Raw genomic sequence first — 16,183 nt, 5'->3', positions numbered from 1 at the left:
TTTGTGCAGTTTTCCCCAGTAAGGGGACAAGGTAATGAATCTACAGGGTATGAAAGGGTTAGATAAGCATCGGCCACTACTTTGAGAGTTGATAGGTACCACACTCTATTGTGGTACGGACACGCCTTACCCACAGTTCTATGTGCACACACACTGCTCAGAGTATGATGCCTTCTTCTGAATGCATTATCCCAGGAGACAACTCCTCAAACACAACACCAATAGTGCAGGCAGGCACTAAGATGACAATGGAGCTTCATGAAACTGAAAAGCTTCAGTAAGGCAAGGACATGGACAATAGCACAAAATGGCAGCCTAAAATGGGAAAAGATCTTTACCAATGCCATGTCTGATAAAGGGCTAATATCCAAAATAAATAATAAAAAACCCAAGAAACTGTATCAGGAAAACAAATAATTCAATTTAAAAATGGGGTAGAGGGCTAAACAGAACGCTCAACAGAGGAATCTCAAATGGCTGAAAAACACTTAAATGTTCAACATCCTTAGTTAGCAGGGAAATGCAAGCCAAAACGACTTTAAGATTCCATCTTAGACCTGTCAGAATGGCTAGGATTGTCTGTAACCAGGAGAGAGATTCAGTAATAGGACTGAGACATCAACCCAGCCACAAAACCTTCCACACACAACCTGTTCTGCCTGCAAGATGTGCTGGGGCAATGGTGACTTGGAGCTTGAGGGATCGGCCAATCGATGACTGAACTAACGTGAGATCCACACCACCAGAGGGAGCCCATGCCTAACACTGCTAACAGAAGCTGGGGACCCACAGACCTAGTGTAGCATAAAACATGATTGACCAAAAAAAAAGTAGTCTTTCAAAGTCAATGAAATGATTCCTAGTGACATTTTGCTATACTCATAGATCAATTTTCATCAGAAAGGCTTCCTCTGGCAGTTAATGGAACAGAGAGCGACAGCCAGTTTCAGGCAGAGCGTGGGAAAACCCTGGGAGGGTGGGGAGGAAGGATTGTGGGACCCAGAGAGGTAGACATCAGAACACAGAAATCAACTAAGCAGGGTTCACAGAGACTGAAGTAACAACCACAGTCTGCATAGCTCTGCACTAGGTCCCATCAAGTATGTTGTGGTTTAGCTTGTGGTTTTTGTGGGAGTGCTTCCAACTCTTTTGCCTGCTCTTGGGGCCCTTTTCATCCTGTGTCGCCTCATCCAGCCTCAGTATGAAGCTGGATATTGTGCCTAATCTTATTGCATGTTGTTATAGTGTGTGGTTGAGATCCCTGGGGGGCCTGTTCTGAAGAGAAACAGCAGTGGATCTCTGGGAGTTGGGTGGTGGGAAGGGAGACTGGAGGCTGCGTAAGGGATGTACTGTTCGAGAGAATAAAATGTCCTAAGATTTAGAGTATAGAGGAGCACCCAGTGCATGGTGTCCCCATCCCCCCAATAACTGGATGCAGGGGCATCAACAATGACAACCTAAGTGGAGGACATGAAGTTGGGAGAGACGGGAGGGGGGGTGTAGTGCTAGGGCAAGGTGGAAATGATGACTACAGTCAGAATACACTGTATAAATGTACGGAATTTCCAAAGAAATGTTTAAGTATGGGGCTTTTTTCCACATTTCTTTCCTCCAAGTCTGTCTTCTACGTTTTTTAGAGATACATCTATCAATTTGTAGGTGAGTTCTAGGCCACAAGAGTGAGACCATGTTTCAAAAAATGCAAGTTTTTTTAACAATTATGTAGAAGCTGGTAAGATGGCTCAGAGAATAAATGTGCTTGCCACCTGGTGAGAGGTGCCCAATGAACTGTGCCCATAAGAGAACTGGCAGTACAGGGTGGTTTCCTGACTACTCTCCTTACCCCACACCATGCATACAAGACATGCACCTTAATGTCTGAACATAACCCAGTCCGAGTAGCGTAAGATACCCTCCTATGCCAAAGAATCTCCTCCTCCTGTAATTTGATGACCCATTTGTGCATGAATTGTTTCATGTCTTTGTAATCAATTTTTACTTTATGATCTCGTTATTGAATTTGACAATCCTAAATTAAGCTGTACCACTGAATGTCAGGCATGCTAGAACACTTAAAACCTCCATAGATGGTAGCTTTATGCTCTGTCTGTGGTTTGTTCAATTGCTAAGTTCACATTACCAACAGTTAAGATTTAGAATTGCCCTCTGATACATTAAGTTCAAATCAGGTTTTGCATTTTAGTGGTTCATTAACACACCCATCTGCTTTTCATATATACAAAGGACCATTGCATACTGTAGATAAGACTTTACCCCAAACCATACCTGTCAGAAATCAGTGCAAAGCCATCTTACCATTAAAATCTTGCTTCTTAGCAATTTAAATAAGATATTTGAAGCAGTTTAGAAAAACAAGATTTGTATTTTATTTCCTTGTAAAAATCTTTACACATGCAGACAAACCAGTGTTAAGAAAGTATTCACCATCATTTAAACAAATAACCACTTAAATAGAACAGTGTCTGCAAGTTTTATCTGTATAAAAATAAGATACATTTTTACAGAATTCACACTCCAGTTTTTATAGCAATAAACAATACACAACTATAATAAAGTACAATTGAACCTGACCATGGTTTTCAATGAGATACTGCTAGGGCATTTTAATGTGCAAAAAACCTTAACATAGTTCTTTTCCAAAGAAAATGTCCTCAGTGTTTCTAGAGACCTAGACAATTTTAATAAATCAATTCCTAATCACTTTATGTTCTGATTGAGTCCATACATCACACTGCATACAGGCAAAACCAGGAACCGATGCAATGTCAGAGGAAGAAAGTCAACGCCTATGCCTGCTGTGTCCTGAGCGACTGCTGCCGTGGTGTTTGCCTTTATGGGATCTCTCAAAGGAGCGAGATCTTTCACGCCTATCTCTGTGATGTCCCCTTTCATGCCTGTGTTTCTTAGTAACATCTGAGTGATCCCGAGATTTGCTCTGAGATCGAGACCGTGATTTTTTCCTTTTATGGCCATGTCTATTTGAGCTTTTTAAGTCTTCTCTGCTATGTTTGGCCTTCAGGTGAGGAGAACCATGGTTGTGATGTCTTCGAGGGCTGTCACTGTGACTGCGGGACCTGCTCCTTGACCTTGAGCTGTATGTTCCAGATCGACTTCGCCTATTATTATAACTTAGACAATAGAAGTGTCAAGTTTAGGTTCAATTTCTATTGGCAATAGATTAATCATTACTATGTTTAAAACAATGAGCAATGAAAAGCTGAACTGACCATGTTCCTCAGTCTCCACCCCCTGACCTCTCGACTGAAGCTTTACATATCTGACATATCTGATGCCTATACTGCACTGAACTACATGCCTTTTTAAAAAATGAGTATCTCCCACATAATCAAAGTGCATCAGAAGAAGCTGCATCTAATTACAAAGCTGACGAGAAGTCTTTAAGGCTTTTTAATACAACATTAATGAAATATTTACAATTTTAACAAACTGAATGTAAAGAATGCTTTCCTATAATAGATAATTTTATATAAATATAACCCCACATTTTCTGGACAACTCAGTAAATGAGGGGCTGGAGGAACAAAAACAATGCACAATATGCCACTCAGGCACATTACTAGGGTCAGTGAGATGGCTCAACAGGAAAAGGGGCCTGCCACCAAGCACAAAGACCAGAGTTTGTGCTGCGACACCCACATAGTGGTGATTTTTACAAATTTTCCTCTAACTTCTGAACATATGCATATTTTAAAACAAACTGAACAATCACATTTGAAGAGTGTCCCTAAGTTTACTTCTTTTTAAGCCTAATCCTAAAGCATGCTTGTAATCCTGATGGTATACAGTAATTCATGCTAAACAACCCAAATACTTATTGCTAACCTAACGCCCACATCCCATCTTCCATTACTCACTGTCTTCTTGGGGTGTGTGATCTAGACCGCGATCTGGTTCGTGACCTTGATCTACTAGCACTTCTGCTGTTTCTGCTTCTCTTGCTGTCTTTTCTTACACTTTAAAAAGAAAAAAAAAGCCAGCGGTATTTTTTTTACATTGTTTTAGTAGATAAAGGTTTAACAATGAATAAATAGTCAATCCCTTGAAGTACACTCACCCATTATACGGGCTTTTGGAAGCCTGTTGTCTGTCCTCAGGTTCTTTTTTGACTGTCTTCACATTAATGGAGATTGGTGACTTCTCTTCAGCTTTTACTTCTCTCGGTGATGCTTTTAATAAATAAGGACAATATATCAAGACAGGATTTAGCAGAGAACAAGTTCTCAACACAGCTTACACTTCTAACACTTAAGACTGATTTGTCTCAAAAAAGCCCAGCAACAATTTCTTTTTTGGTTTTTTTGAGACAGGGTTTTTAGAGCCTGTCCTGGAACTAGCTCTTGTAGACCAGGCTGGCCTTGAACCCAGAGATCCGCCTGCCTCTGCCGCCCAATTGCTGGGATTAAAGGCGTGCACCACCACTGCCCGGCTTCCAGCAACAATTTCTTAATGGTCTCTAAGTAACTGACCAATGCCATACCTTTCTAACAAAGTACACAACGCTCACATCTCATTCAATTCAGACTGCCATCTTACATGGTTTAGAGGCTGGAGAAAATCCACCGAGCGTTGAAAGGGCTGGCGTTCCATCAGGATTCAATCCCTTTGCTTTTAATTTGGCTTCCTGTAATGCTACTTTTCTTTTTTCTACTTCTTTTTCCAACAATTCATAGTTTGGCTGTTGGATGAAAATCAAGTTAGTATTGCCTTTAGATTCCTGAAAATGCCATCAGCACCAAACTGAATATATCTGAAATTACCTTTTTCCTGGTGTAAAGTCTAAGTGTCTCTATGCAGATTTCTTGGATCTCCTCTTCTGTGGTACCAAAAAGAAGAAACCAATGGGGCCGAGTTGGCAATGGAATCTAAACCATTAAAAATAGAACGGTTCAAACTTCTGTTCCTCTAAGATGTACCAATTTCTTGGAATTTACAAATTTGTAAAACTCAGCGGGTTACACTTACCTGAAGTGCTCTAGCTGCAAGGTAGATACAAGCACATGCTATCGTCTCTGGTTGAAAGCGAACAAAAACATTGGTTCGAAGACTGTCATTCATGTAATTCCTGAAAAACATTTCAGCTATCAGCTTAGTCCAAAAGCAAACAGATTCTTCTGACGTGCATATAAAATTGGAGACTCAATCTACTTCATTCTTTTTTCTTCTCCTCATATTCACATCTTTAAACTTTATTATGTTAACAGTTTCTAACCCTTTCCCCACAGCACTTATAAACAATACAGATCTCACCCCTAAGACCCTCCCTCAACACATTACTATAAAACAGTGATTTGGCGTCAATTCTGACCCAGCGTGGTTCAGATCTCACCACTCCAACAATACTTCAAGCCATTAGTTACTGACCATCTCTCCTTTATCCATAATGAAAAGCAGTGTCAACCAAGTTCTTTAAAAAAAAAAATTCCAATACCAGAAACAGGGGTAAAAAGGTATTTTTAGTAAGAACCCATCAAGTTACTCTTACAGTTAGAAAGAGGGAAAAAAAAACACTTAAAAAAATCTAGGTAGCAAAGTGAGCAATAAATATACACAATGGCCTTGTTACATACCTTTTTGCAATTAAGTATAAATAAAACAATAATTTAATAAATAAACTTCTGAAACGTCTAGTAAAACTTTGCAATAAAATTCCTTAACTAAAAAACTTTATAATTTGCTAAAAGGCCTGAGCTGGAAATTAAATGGATTATTTTTAAAATCCTTACAATTGTTTAAAACTATTGTATATTTTTTTTTTTGCTGCACAGAATACATTGAAAACTCATGCATTTGATAAAGCAATGTGGCTTTTCTAAAGTTACCAGTATCTACTGAGCCCAAGAGAAGCATGGCCGTCATTAAAAAAAAAAAAAAAAAAAAAAAAAAAAAAATATTTCTGGGATAGTCCAGAATTATTTAATGCTTGTTTATCAGCAGTCATATGAATCATTTATGCTAAACCAATTTCCTTGCTTAACCTTTCTGCATCTCAAAGGCCCAAGTTCAAAAATACTTAAATAACATTAACTTTTTAAAAATTAAATGCTCGTTATATCACAGCCTATACCACCTCAACAGCTCGAGTTACCTCAAATGGCAACAGGCACCCATTTAAAGCTACAAGCATAAGGTAGCCTCCTTGGTAGAACGGATGCTATACACATTCCAAGTAGAAATTTAACTGAACCCAATTAAAAAAAAAAAAAAACAATTCATATTGGCTGGACAACAATCTATCAAAAATGAAATATTCATTTTGATAGTTACAGGTATACATTAAATACATAGGCATGATGCATAGTTACTTCTAGAAGCAAATATACAAATCCTTTTGACACCCCGACAGAACTAGAAGATGCTGCCAGATGGATATGGACCACTTCAGTGAATCTCGGATGAGAGCTTGCACTGGATTGGCTGGAGAGCAGGCTAGCCAATCAGGCCATCCTGAGGTCATGGGCTGAAGTGCAGAGGGCAGAGTTCTATGACTTACCATCATGGACTACCCTTTAATTAAAGAGTAGAAAAAAGAACAAAGTTAAATTGAGTTCTCCATTAAAAGTAATTAGTCAAGCCAAGAAAACAGGAAGCAGAAATAAGCATTATTTACATTTTGGTTAAAAAACAACAAAAACAAAATACCCCAAACTTATTTCATTACTTTGGAAGGAAAATAAAATGAAACTTACTTTATTTCTGCTTCTGTTTTCCCGACTAAAAGAAGAAATGTAAAAAAGCAACTTACCAGGCAGTTTGAACCAGGGTTTGGTTACGTTCACATTCTAAGACTTGTAAATACATTACAATGATCTGAGGACAAGGGAGAAAACACCATTTAGCACATGAGTGGCTCTTTCACAGCAGAGTTCAATGAATAAGCCATATGAAGTGTTAATTAGTTCTAACATTACAGCTACAGGTCAATGCAGAACATGCTCAAGACTTGGTGTTGACGCATTACTCAGCTCTAAAAATGTGCTTACAGAAGTGGTGGTTAATAACTCAGTGTTTTCTAGAATTCATCAGAAAGGGCAGAATATAACTATCATTGTACACAATGGCCACAGCACACTTTCTAGAAACACTAAGCATCACAGTAATTAATTTCTGCAGTAAAGCTTTATTTAGTACACTAAAGTTTCTTAAACAAAAGCTACATAACTCAATGAGATAGAGTGCTTGCCTTATATTTGGTTCCCAGCAAGACACACTAAGTACATAGAACTATTTCAGCTCATGCCAAGTGTTTCTGGACTCATATTACCATCATCTTATAATTTTAGAAAAATGGAAATGAAGTAAGTTACCAGCCAGAGTCACCCAGTTAACAGCAGAGCTAGCTATCTCAATACCCAACTCTTGCAACCACTGTTCATAAGGGTAACAGGAAAGTCAAAAGGGAAAGCTTTCATCAATGGTTTACAGCCAGCAGCTACCCTTTTCAACACTTTAGCGGGTATGTGCAACTCATTCCTTACATGAGGAATTTTATCACATGAGTTTGTTAGGTGGAAAAACTAGAACTTAACCACAAAGAATATTCATGAGCACACAATTACTAATAATAAAGCCTGATCAGTCCCATTTTTACTGACAAACATCAACATCCAAAATAAAGCTTTTGAAAATTCAGGTTAACTCTCCACATAAGTAAAAATTTTTAAGAAAAGCCCTAATACTTACGAAATTTAACTTCTGCACTCTATAACTCACCTTATGGGGATGCTTGACATGAACACAAAATCCCAACTCCTTTAGCACCCTCCTTTCTGCCTTGATAACTTGATTTTTGGTGTTAATGTAGTTCTGATCAAGGATCAGAGGGCTTGGAGTCCTATAGTTTGTAAGAAATAAAATCAAAACTGTTTTGCACATCCAAAACCTTTTATTTGTGGCATCTCCATTTTCCCTTCCAACCAACTATTGGCAACAGAAACCAGCTTTTTAAACTCCTGCTAACAAGTTAAAGCATTAATCTTATGCTGTCCAAGTTATGCTAATTATATACAACTAGACAAAGCTCCTAAACCAACTTGAAAAAACACATATTCTTAGGTCTCTTAACTTACGCACTTAACTTCAGTGATAAACATTATTGGCACAAACCTCAGCCTCACAGAAACTTCCCAGTAAGAACCAATGTGATCCTGAAAGATTTAGTATAAAGTTCTAATATAAACAAAGATTTAAAAAAATTCTTTTTGAGTAAACCCTCTGCTAAAGTTTATGGTCAAAATGAAACCTAAGGAAAAAAACAGGTAGTTAATTCTGATTTCCTTTCTGGAACAACACACTAAAAACAAATATACAAAGAATATTTGTCTGCTTAATTAGCCACCCACCCCTGGCCAAAACAAAAAAACAAAAACCCACCAAAACAAAACCAAACTAAAACACCAACAACAAAAATCAACTCAGTTATCAATGAAAGTAAATATTTTTAAAAGATGGATTTAAGAGTAAATTAGGTAACAATGTAGGTCCTGTGAGACTATAAGGCTGCAGAGAGGGAACAGGAACCACATTCACAGCTGTGTGGGATGTCCTGAGTTGCGTCTTTTCATATTGGGAGAAGGAACACCTGGTCACTCATAGAAAAAGTCATCTCGTGTACATCACGTAATTTTTTTTTAAGAAAAAGTCTTGCTATGAAGCTCATCTTGCCTCACCCACTGGAGTGGGTCATATTAGCAGCAAGTGCAATCTGGCTTGTTTTATAATCTGCCAGTTGAGTAATGTTAATGTGATCTATGAAATTTACCATGGTTTTTGATACATTCTTACCTCTAACCAGCAAGATGTACACATCTATTAATGATTTTACAATAAGTATACGGGTAGAATATTTAAATGCTTTCTCAAACAATTCATTTCCAGCCAAGCTATAAGTTTTATGCTCTAGAGAGAATATACTGCCTGAATACTTCTTAAACAACCTATTTAAGCATAACCACTTAAAGGTAATAAAACAATCTAATCTGTAATGTTGAGCAGGAGCCCCAGCTCACACTCCTAAGCCCAGCACTATTCAGGGATGGGAGGAGAAGAATGTGGAGACAAAGACTTCAAGGATATTCTCCACTACCATCAGGGGAACTGAGACTAAACTGGGTTAACACAAGACTCAGAAAAAAAATGCAATGAAGTACATTAACTACCTTCCTGGTACCAGGCTATGAGAGTAAAAAATTAATTTATATTTTCCTTATTTTCACTCAAAAGCAAAATCCAGTTACTGCTATTCTGTAACTTTGTGTTAAACTATTAATAGCTGGCAGAAGTAACATCAAGAGTAACAAAGTAATTATGGAAAACTGATCTAAGTTCAATTTCTACTACATCTTTAAAGAGTGAGAAGTGTTATGGCAGCTAAGTAGAATGGTCTGTAATGAATGGGTTTTATCAGGACAATAGCCGCAAATTGCACTTTGGGGGGAAAAAGGCCGCTTATCTCAAATGCGAACAACCAATATATGTATGAAAACACACCCAAAAAGACACTATGTAAGGGTTTACGATTTTTCATGTTTTATATATGCATTACAAGCTTGTCCTTCAATTGGTATTAGAAGTCAAAGAGGCTCCATCCAGTGTTTTATCTGAACACAGCTTAGCTCTTAACCCCTGAAATCCAGACAGTAAACAGCACCATTAAAATCCCTTTACAAGCCAGGTGGTGGCGGTAAACACCTTTAATCCCAGCACTTTAGGAGGAGGGGGCTGCAAGTGGGTAGAGACAGGCAGATATCTGTGATTTTGAGGGCTCCTTTATCTACAGAGGTAGTTCCAGCACAGACTCCAAAGCTACAAACTTATCTTGGGGGTGGGGAATCCCTATATAAATAGTTCACAAAAGTCAAACTCTGTCTTACTTTTCCTTAATGTGTTAAAATTTATACTATATCCTACTAAGAAAACTGCTTTATATAGTTATTATAAAATTTGCGATTAAGCAGGTGAACATTTTTCAATTGTGGCTACCAACTGGTGACAAATTTAAGGATTCACCACTAATTCTACTTAAACAAGTATCTTGGACTTACTCCTCACTCAGCCATAAGCACACTGTCCACCATCAGAATCCCAAAGAACATGAAGGGGCACAGACTTGTTTAATCCCAGGAGGGAGGTAGTTAAGGCACAAAGGGCATAAACTTTAGGCCACCCCAAGCTACCAAGTGAGACCCTGAATCTTAAAACTCCAACTCTCACGATTTTAAAACAGACCAAGGAAACAAACCCATTACCTTACAACTTAACCATCTAAGTTCTTATTTAGTCTTGCCACTACCAATTTTCCAAGTTAGCTTTGTAAATGCATAATCTCTCGTCTTCACTTTGTTCAGAATTGATTTACCTTATAAATCAAGGCAAGCTCAATGAATACAAAATTAATAACTATCTTAACGAAAGCATTTTATACCATGATAAAACAGAAAATATCTCCATAAATCAGTAAACAAAAATTCTGAAAAAGCATTTAAGTAACAAAAGCTTTTTATATTAACAAAGTAATCAATCAGAAGTATTTTTCAACAATACATTAAGTTGAATCAAGGCTTGGTAAAATTTCCTCCCAATCAAGTAAACACCCTTGGACCAGCACTAGATGAAGAGGTGGCACTTAAAGCTGAGGTAGTAAGTCCTCATCTATTCAAAATTCAGGAGTAGTGGCAACACTCAAACTACCAATCTCCACCTCTGAAGGCTCTTTATTACCAAACTTTGTTCATTAACTTATTTGAAATAAAATTTCAATCTTTAGGAAATCTGGGTCTGTTTATTGGAAACTTGTATGATAGCTACTTTCTATAGTGTATGATTGAAACAGCACACGAATGACAAAAATTTAGAACTAAGGTTCAAGCATGGTTAGTCTCTCATGTTCCAAACAAGGACTGATACTATGGAAGTAGTACAAGGATCTACACCATAAACCAGATGGATAATTAATACAGAGACGAGATTCCTACTCTACACCATAAACCAGATGGGTAATTAATACACACAGAAATCTCTAATGCTTATTTTGAAATAGGAACATTCCTCAAGTGTCAAACTGAAGCTACCCACGAACCACAGAAATAAACTAAATGGTTAGATAAAATGACAATATTGACCTGACCCTTCCAATTCTTACTTTACTATACATTGAAAATAGCATCAACAGTCACCAATAAAAGCAGTCAAATCTTGAAAAGTTCATCTTGTAACACTTATCTTAAAAGATATTAACAGAGACTTCTTTTTAAAGAAAAAACTTTAACATACTGCAAATATGTTACATATAAATAAAATTGTAAACTACTGGTATGAATAGCTTTTGTTTTCCTTTAAATTCAGCTATTCTGAAGAACTATCAAATTATAAAAAAAACCTTATGGGGGCAAGTCAAACATTTCATATTGAGGACTGGACATTTGTATTTACTATTTATCGTTATGTAGTCAGGACCAAAAACATACACGAATGCCCCCCCAAGTACCTGTCAAGGCCATACAGTAACCTAGATAGCATTCACAAATGAACTAGAATTCAAGACAAATTAATTAGAATATAACATTTATTTTCTAACCATATCCTATCCAAAGAACACAAAACATCTTACTAAGCTACAGTTTTAATAACTTGGACAGCAAAGAAAAAAGCTTATAACAAGAAACAGGAGTTTTTTTGTTTTCTCTAAATGGTTCACCAGTGGCCAACCTGTTAGTCCCCGATTCCAGTGACCTATTCTCAGAACACTGGCTTCTCCTTGGGGATTTTCGATACTTCACTCACTGTTGCCATGACGACAGCTTCATCTCTATGTACCACTCCACATCACCCAGGCTTTGGTAAATGTAGCTGGTCGCTGTATAGTCGGTTGCAAGGGAAAAAAGAGTTGAAGTTAATAACATATACAAGTTACATGTCTGAGTAAACTTGTAATATGCATAGAAACACTTATATCCTGCTTTTAAAAGGGGGGGCTTCCATGCAATTAACTTCTTTAAGAATTTCATGCTATAATCGAACTCATAACATTGAAACAAAATCAATTTCTCTTTAATGATGGCCAAAAATGCAGTTACATCCAACACAAGTCAGTCAGATTAGATTATTTTTAATTCTGAAGTTTCATAGTTAAAACGATCCTATTCTGACACCAAGGGAGGAAAGTTAAGTCCCATAGGAAAACGCCAAGATGTGATTATAGTTGGCTCAATGACTCATATACTAGAAAATGTCCTTTTAAAGCAGAGCCCTTTGACTAAAGATAAAAATTCTGTATTTTCAGTGTTTCATTTAAGAACACCCTGAAAAAAGAATCAGCCACGTATCTAAATACAAATATAAGCTCAGAAGATACTAAACACCAGTTCAAAAGTCCCCCATTTCTCTTACTTTCTTTATGAACTAAAAACGTTTTCAAAAGAACTAGATGAGAAAAGATAGGGCTGAAAAAGTATGAAGAAAAGAACAAAACAAGCTATATATGCATAAAAAAACGGCAGCAATTTTTGACCATGCTGTCCACTTTGAACTCACTTTAACATTTGCTTATCTACTATACCTTCACTACCACCAACTTAGAGACTCCATCAATAAAGACTATGTATGATGCTCATTTGGACTAAGCAACACCCAGTTCCCAAAACAACTCATCTTTTCACAACTAACGTCTTTCAAACGCATCACAATTGCTCAGAAACTCGCCTGCACAATGACTACACTAGAACCGCCCGTTGAACAGTGAGGCCCGCGACAAACTTCGGTACTGCCACAGATGAAGGCATAGGCCCACGTAAAGTTACCAGATTATCAGTCCACCTCAAAGATACTGTTTCAGACTGTATTTTCTTACAAGATAAAGAGCCCTATCCGAAGGCAACTCAATGCGTTATTTTTCTAACCCACTCACTGAGACTGTATCTAACCAAAACAAAATACCTGTTCAATCCCTTTGACTTCAAACTTCCAACTTTACCATCCTCCAGTCCTTTCAGATCCGGTATTATTCGATATAGCGTAGTTCAATGTGGAGAAGTACTCTAACAAAAGCCAACCTCAATTGATGAAGAAACTGGGACTCCAAGCAGAAAAACAACCTACACGGAACTTGGCCACAATATTAACTTGAACTACAGAGCTTCCAGGTCCAGCCTTCAGTGTTCCAGAGAGGGGAGGGGAAAGAGAACTTACAGAATACACTCCCACTGGAGCCAACCGAGCTCCCTTTCTTGTTTAAGCTTAAGCCAAGGGACTGGCTTCACAGCACTCCCTGGATTGTCCACAAAGCAACTGCCTCTACAAACTTTAGATAGCTGGTTAATTCAGGGTCTTAAAAAAGTTTTAGGGTTCCTATGTGAATTTCAACGCCTAATGTCAGTTTTTTTTTTTTTTGCATCCATACTGACTTGAGGGAAAAAAAAAGATGTTTCGACTCGATGATTGGCGTACAACAGCAGTAGTAAGGAGTACTATGTTCAATAGGCCAATCTTACCTTTTTCCTCTTAACTGGCGGAGGTGGTGGAATACATTAATCACATCTCTTATTCTTCTTGGTGCTTCTTCTATTTTTGACGCGAGATTAATACAGGCCATGGCAACAATCTGAAAAGCCACGAGGGACAAAACTTATAATGAAGCGCAACGCTAAACTGGACACAACCCTGCCCAAAATCTAACAAACTTATTTTTAAATGAGTGACTCTATGGTACAACAGGGCTTTTGGCGAAATCAAACCAATCAAGAGCGACATTTTTAGCGCACGGGGCCTACCAGCTATATACGCTTTATTGCTCAACGGCTCTTTAATTCTGGACCAGAATCAAGTAAACTCTCACGAGTTGTTCGGGGGCCTGAAAAATGCAGTTCTTGGTGCCCGAGCACGTGGGCTCAGGATCCATTTTCTAGTTCCTGGAACACGTTCTAAGGGCCCCGTTTCCTTCTGGGTGGGAACTAGGTACAAAGGCCTAGGCTAACCACTCCCTTTCTGGAAAAGCTGGTTACTACCCCTTCCTCCCCGCTTCCGGATGAGGCAACCCCCTTCTCGCCCGCCTCCGCCGAGCTCACCTCGAAACTGTGTTTGACGAACGACTTGGAGTAGAAAAAGCGATGGAACAACACCTGCCCCGTTGCCATCGCCACCTGCAGACAAGAGAGGAGAACGGAAGCGCCGGGGTCAGGCGGGCCCGCACCAGGCGCCGCCGCCATCTTGTGCGGCCTCTCGCCGCTCCCCTTCCCCCGCCCGGGCCGCGCGGCGCCGCCGGCCCCCGGCCCCCTCCCCGGCCGCCCCGAGCTCCCGCCGCCGCCGCCGCCACCACCACCACCACCCCGACCCCGGCTCCCGAGAGACCCGGCCGCGGCCACCACCCGGTGCCGCTCACCTGAGGCAGCCGGAGGAGAATGCCGGCGGCCTGGATGAGCTCGCAGCCCAGGATGCGCAGGTCCGTCTCGCTGGGCAGGTCCAGGCCGTCCTGCATGGACGGCGTCGGCGACAGCCGCTCCTCCGGGATCAGCGAGTGGTCGATGGTGAGCGACACCTCCGAATACAGGCGGTCGCCGATCAGGATCCCTCCGGTCGTCGTCGTCGTCGTGGTCGTCGTGCCCGAGCTGGAGCCGCCGGCGCTAGGGGCGGCGGAGGCTGCCGAGGCGGCGGCGGCAGCGGCGGTCGAGGTCGGGTGAGGCCCGGACGCCATGGTGCCAGCGAGCTGCACGCAAGGCCGACGCAGCCGGAACCCAGAGCGAGACTAACCAGAGTCCTCGGCGCGGCGGATGTGCCCGTGACCGCCGGCTTCCAGGCCGCCGCACGCAGCGTGCGCTTCCGCCCTGACGTCACCACGCCGCCGCCGCCCCGCTCCGCCCCGCGCGGCCCCGGGGAGCGCCAACGAGTTCCTCCCGGTTTCGGAGGTGGGCGTGGAGCCTCGCAGACCGCGGCGGCGGGGGGCTGCGGGTTAGGCGGTCCCTTCAGGCACCGGGTGATCCGTTGTCTCCCCTGGCGGGTCGGCTTCTGGCCGGCGGCGACACCGGTGTGCGAAGTGACTCCGGACTGGGTGGCTTCAGAGTTTCAGGGGGGGGGGGGGGGCGCGCGCGGGGTTCCGGGAAACTCCGAGCAAGCGCGCGTCGGTGTCGGGGTGTAGGCCCCTGGAAAAGTAGGCCTGGCCCCTGACCTCACCTCGCCGGCTTTACGGTAATCTGGAAAATCCCTGGCTCCAGAAATAGATGTAGGCTGAGAACGTTACGCCCGCGACTTCACGGCACGAGGGAGTCTGATCCCAGATGGTTCCTACTAGGAAAGTGACGGCTTGATTACACTATCCCTGTGCCAACTTAAAAATCACAGCTCTCGCCTTCTTTACATGGGACTTGAGGTAACTTACAATTGTGTTCTCCGGACCAGGGAGCAAAATGGCTCCAGGATAAACCATTTCTTTATTTTCCTTTTTTGGTTTCTCTGTGTAATAGCCCTAGCTCTCCTGGAACTAGCTCTTGTAGACCAGGCTGACCTCGAACTCACAGAGATCCACCTGCCTCTGCCTCCCCAGTGCTGGGATTAAAGGCGTGCGCCATCAGCGCCCCGGCATAACCCATTTCTTAATTCCCTTAGAGCTGAGAGCTGTAGTTTTTACGTCTCCACTAAAACTCCCAAATAGCTGAGGCCGACTTCGGAACAGCTGATCCTCCTGCCGCCATCTCTGGAGCCCGTCTGGATACCTAATGGTCTTTATAGTCTAGTTCAACCCTCTGATTGCCTTCTCTAGAGAGAAGGAAAAATCTGTCTTAGTACACATCTTGGGGATTGTTTTGTTTTCTTAAGGCTTAATTTCTCGATGAAAAGTGCCTTAAATTTGTACGAGTATGAGGAATTTAGATATTTATTATTGTTTAGATACTGTTTGTCAGTGATGTCACCAAAATAAGATTTTTGGTGAGGTTCGAGACAGGGTTTCTCTGTGTAGCCTTGGCTGTCCTGGAATTAACTCTGTAGGCCAGGCTGGCTGCAAAGGTGTGCACCACCACCGCCTGTCGAAGTAAGACGTTTTTACAGCTTTTTTTTTTTTTTTTTTTTTTTTTTTTTTTTTTTTTTTTTTTTTTTTATGGTTGTGTTTGGACAAGCACTCTGGAGACAAAGGCAGGTGGATCTCTGAGTTCAGGCT

The 16,183-nt window shown here is 40.8% G+C and overlaps 1 protein-coding gene across 4 annotated transcripts; it reads right to left on the bottom strand.

Moving 5' to 3' along the window:
* Window positions 1-2,363: 2,363 nt before the first annotated feature.
* On the bottom strand, window positions 2,364-14,821 carry Ccnl1 (cyclin L1). 4 transcript variants are annotated; one of them, XM_038347398.1, is made up of 11 exons: window positions 14,414-14,821; window positions 14,100-14,174; window positions 13,527-13,636; window positions 7,753-7,873; window positions 6,785-6,849; window positions 5,005-5,104; window positions 4,800-4,904; window positions 4,576-4,717; window positions 4,097-4,208; window positions 3,897-3,995; window positions 2,364-3,149 (listed from the first exon to the last, which is right to left on the bottom strand). In XM_038347398.1, the coding sequence occupies exons 1-11, from the start codon at window positions 14,723-14,725 to the stop codon at window positions 2,801-2,803; spliced, it is 1,590 nt and encodes a 529-aa protein (XP_038203326.1). In that variant the 5' UTR covers window positions 14,726-14,821; the 3' UTR covers window positions 2,364-2,800. The 4 variants fall into 4 exon arrangements, 3 of the variants coding, with proteins under 3 accessions (XP_038203326.1, XP_038203328.1, XP_038203327.1); XM_038347400.2 differs by lacking the exon at window positions 14,414-14,821 and adding an exon at window positions 11,821-11,893 and having other exon boundaries at window positions 14,100-14,128; XM_038347399.1 differs by lacking the exons at window positions 13,527-13,636; window positions 14,100-14,174; window positions 14,414-14,821 and adding an exon at window positions 11,821-13,483.
* Between the last annotated feature and the right edge of the window lie 1,362 nt (window positions 14,822-16,183).

Source organism: Arvicola amphibius, chromosome 11 (genome assembly GCF_903992535.2).
Source record: "Arvicola amphibius chromosome 11, mArvAmp1.2, whole genome shotgun sequence".
In the NCBI taxonomy this organism is placed as follows: Eukaryota; Metazoa; Chordata; class Mammalia; order Rodentia; family Cricetidae; genus Arvicola; species Arvicola amphibius.
This window is presented reverse-complemented; position numbering and strand designations above follow the sequence as displayed.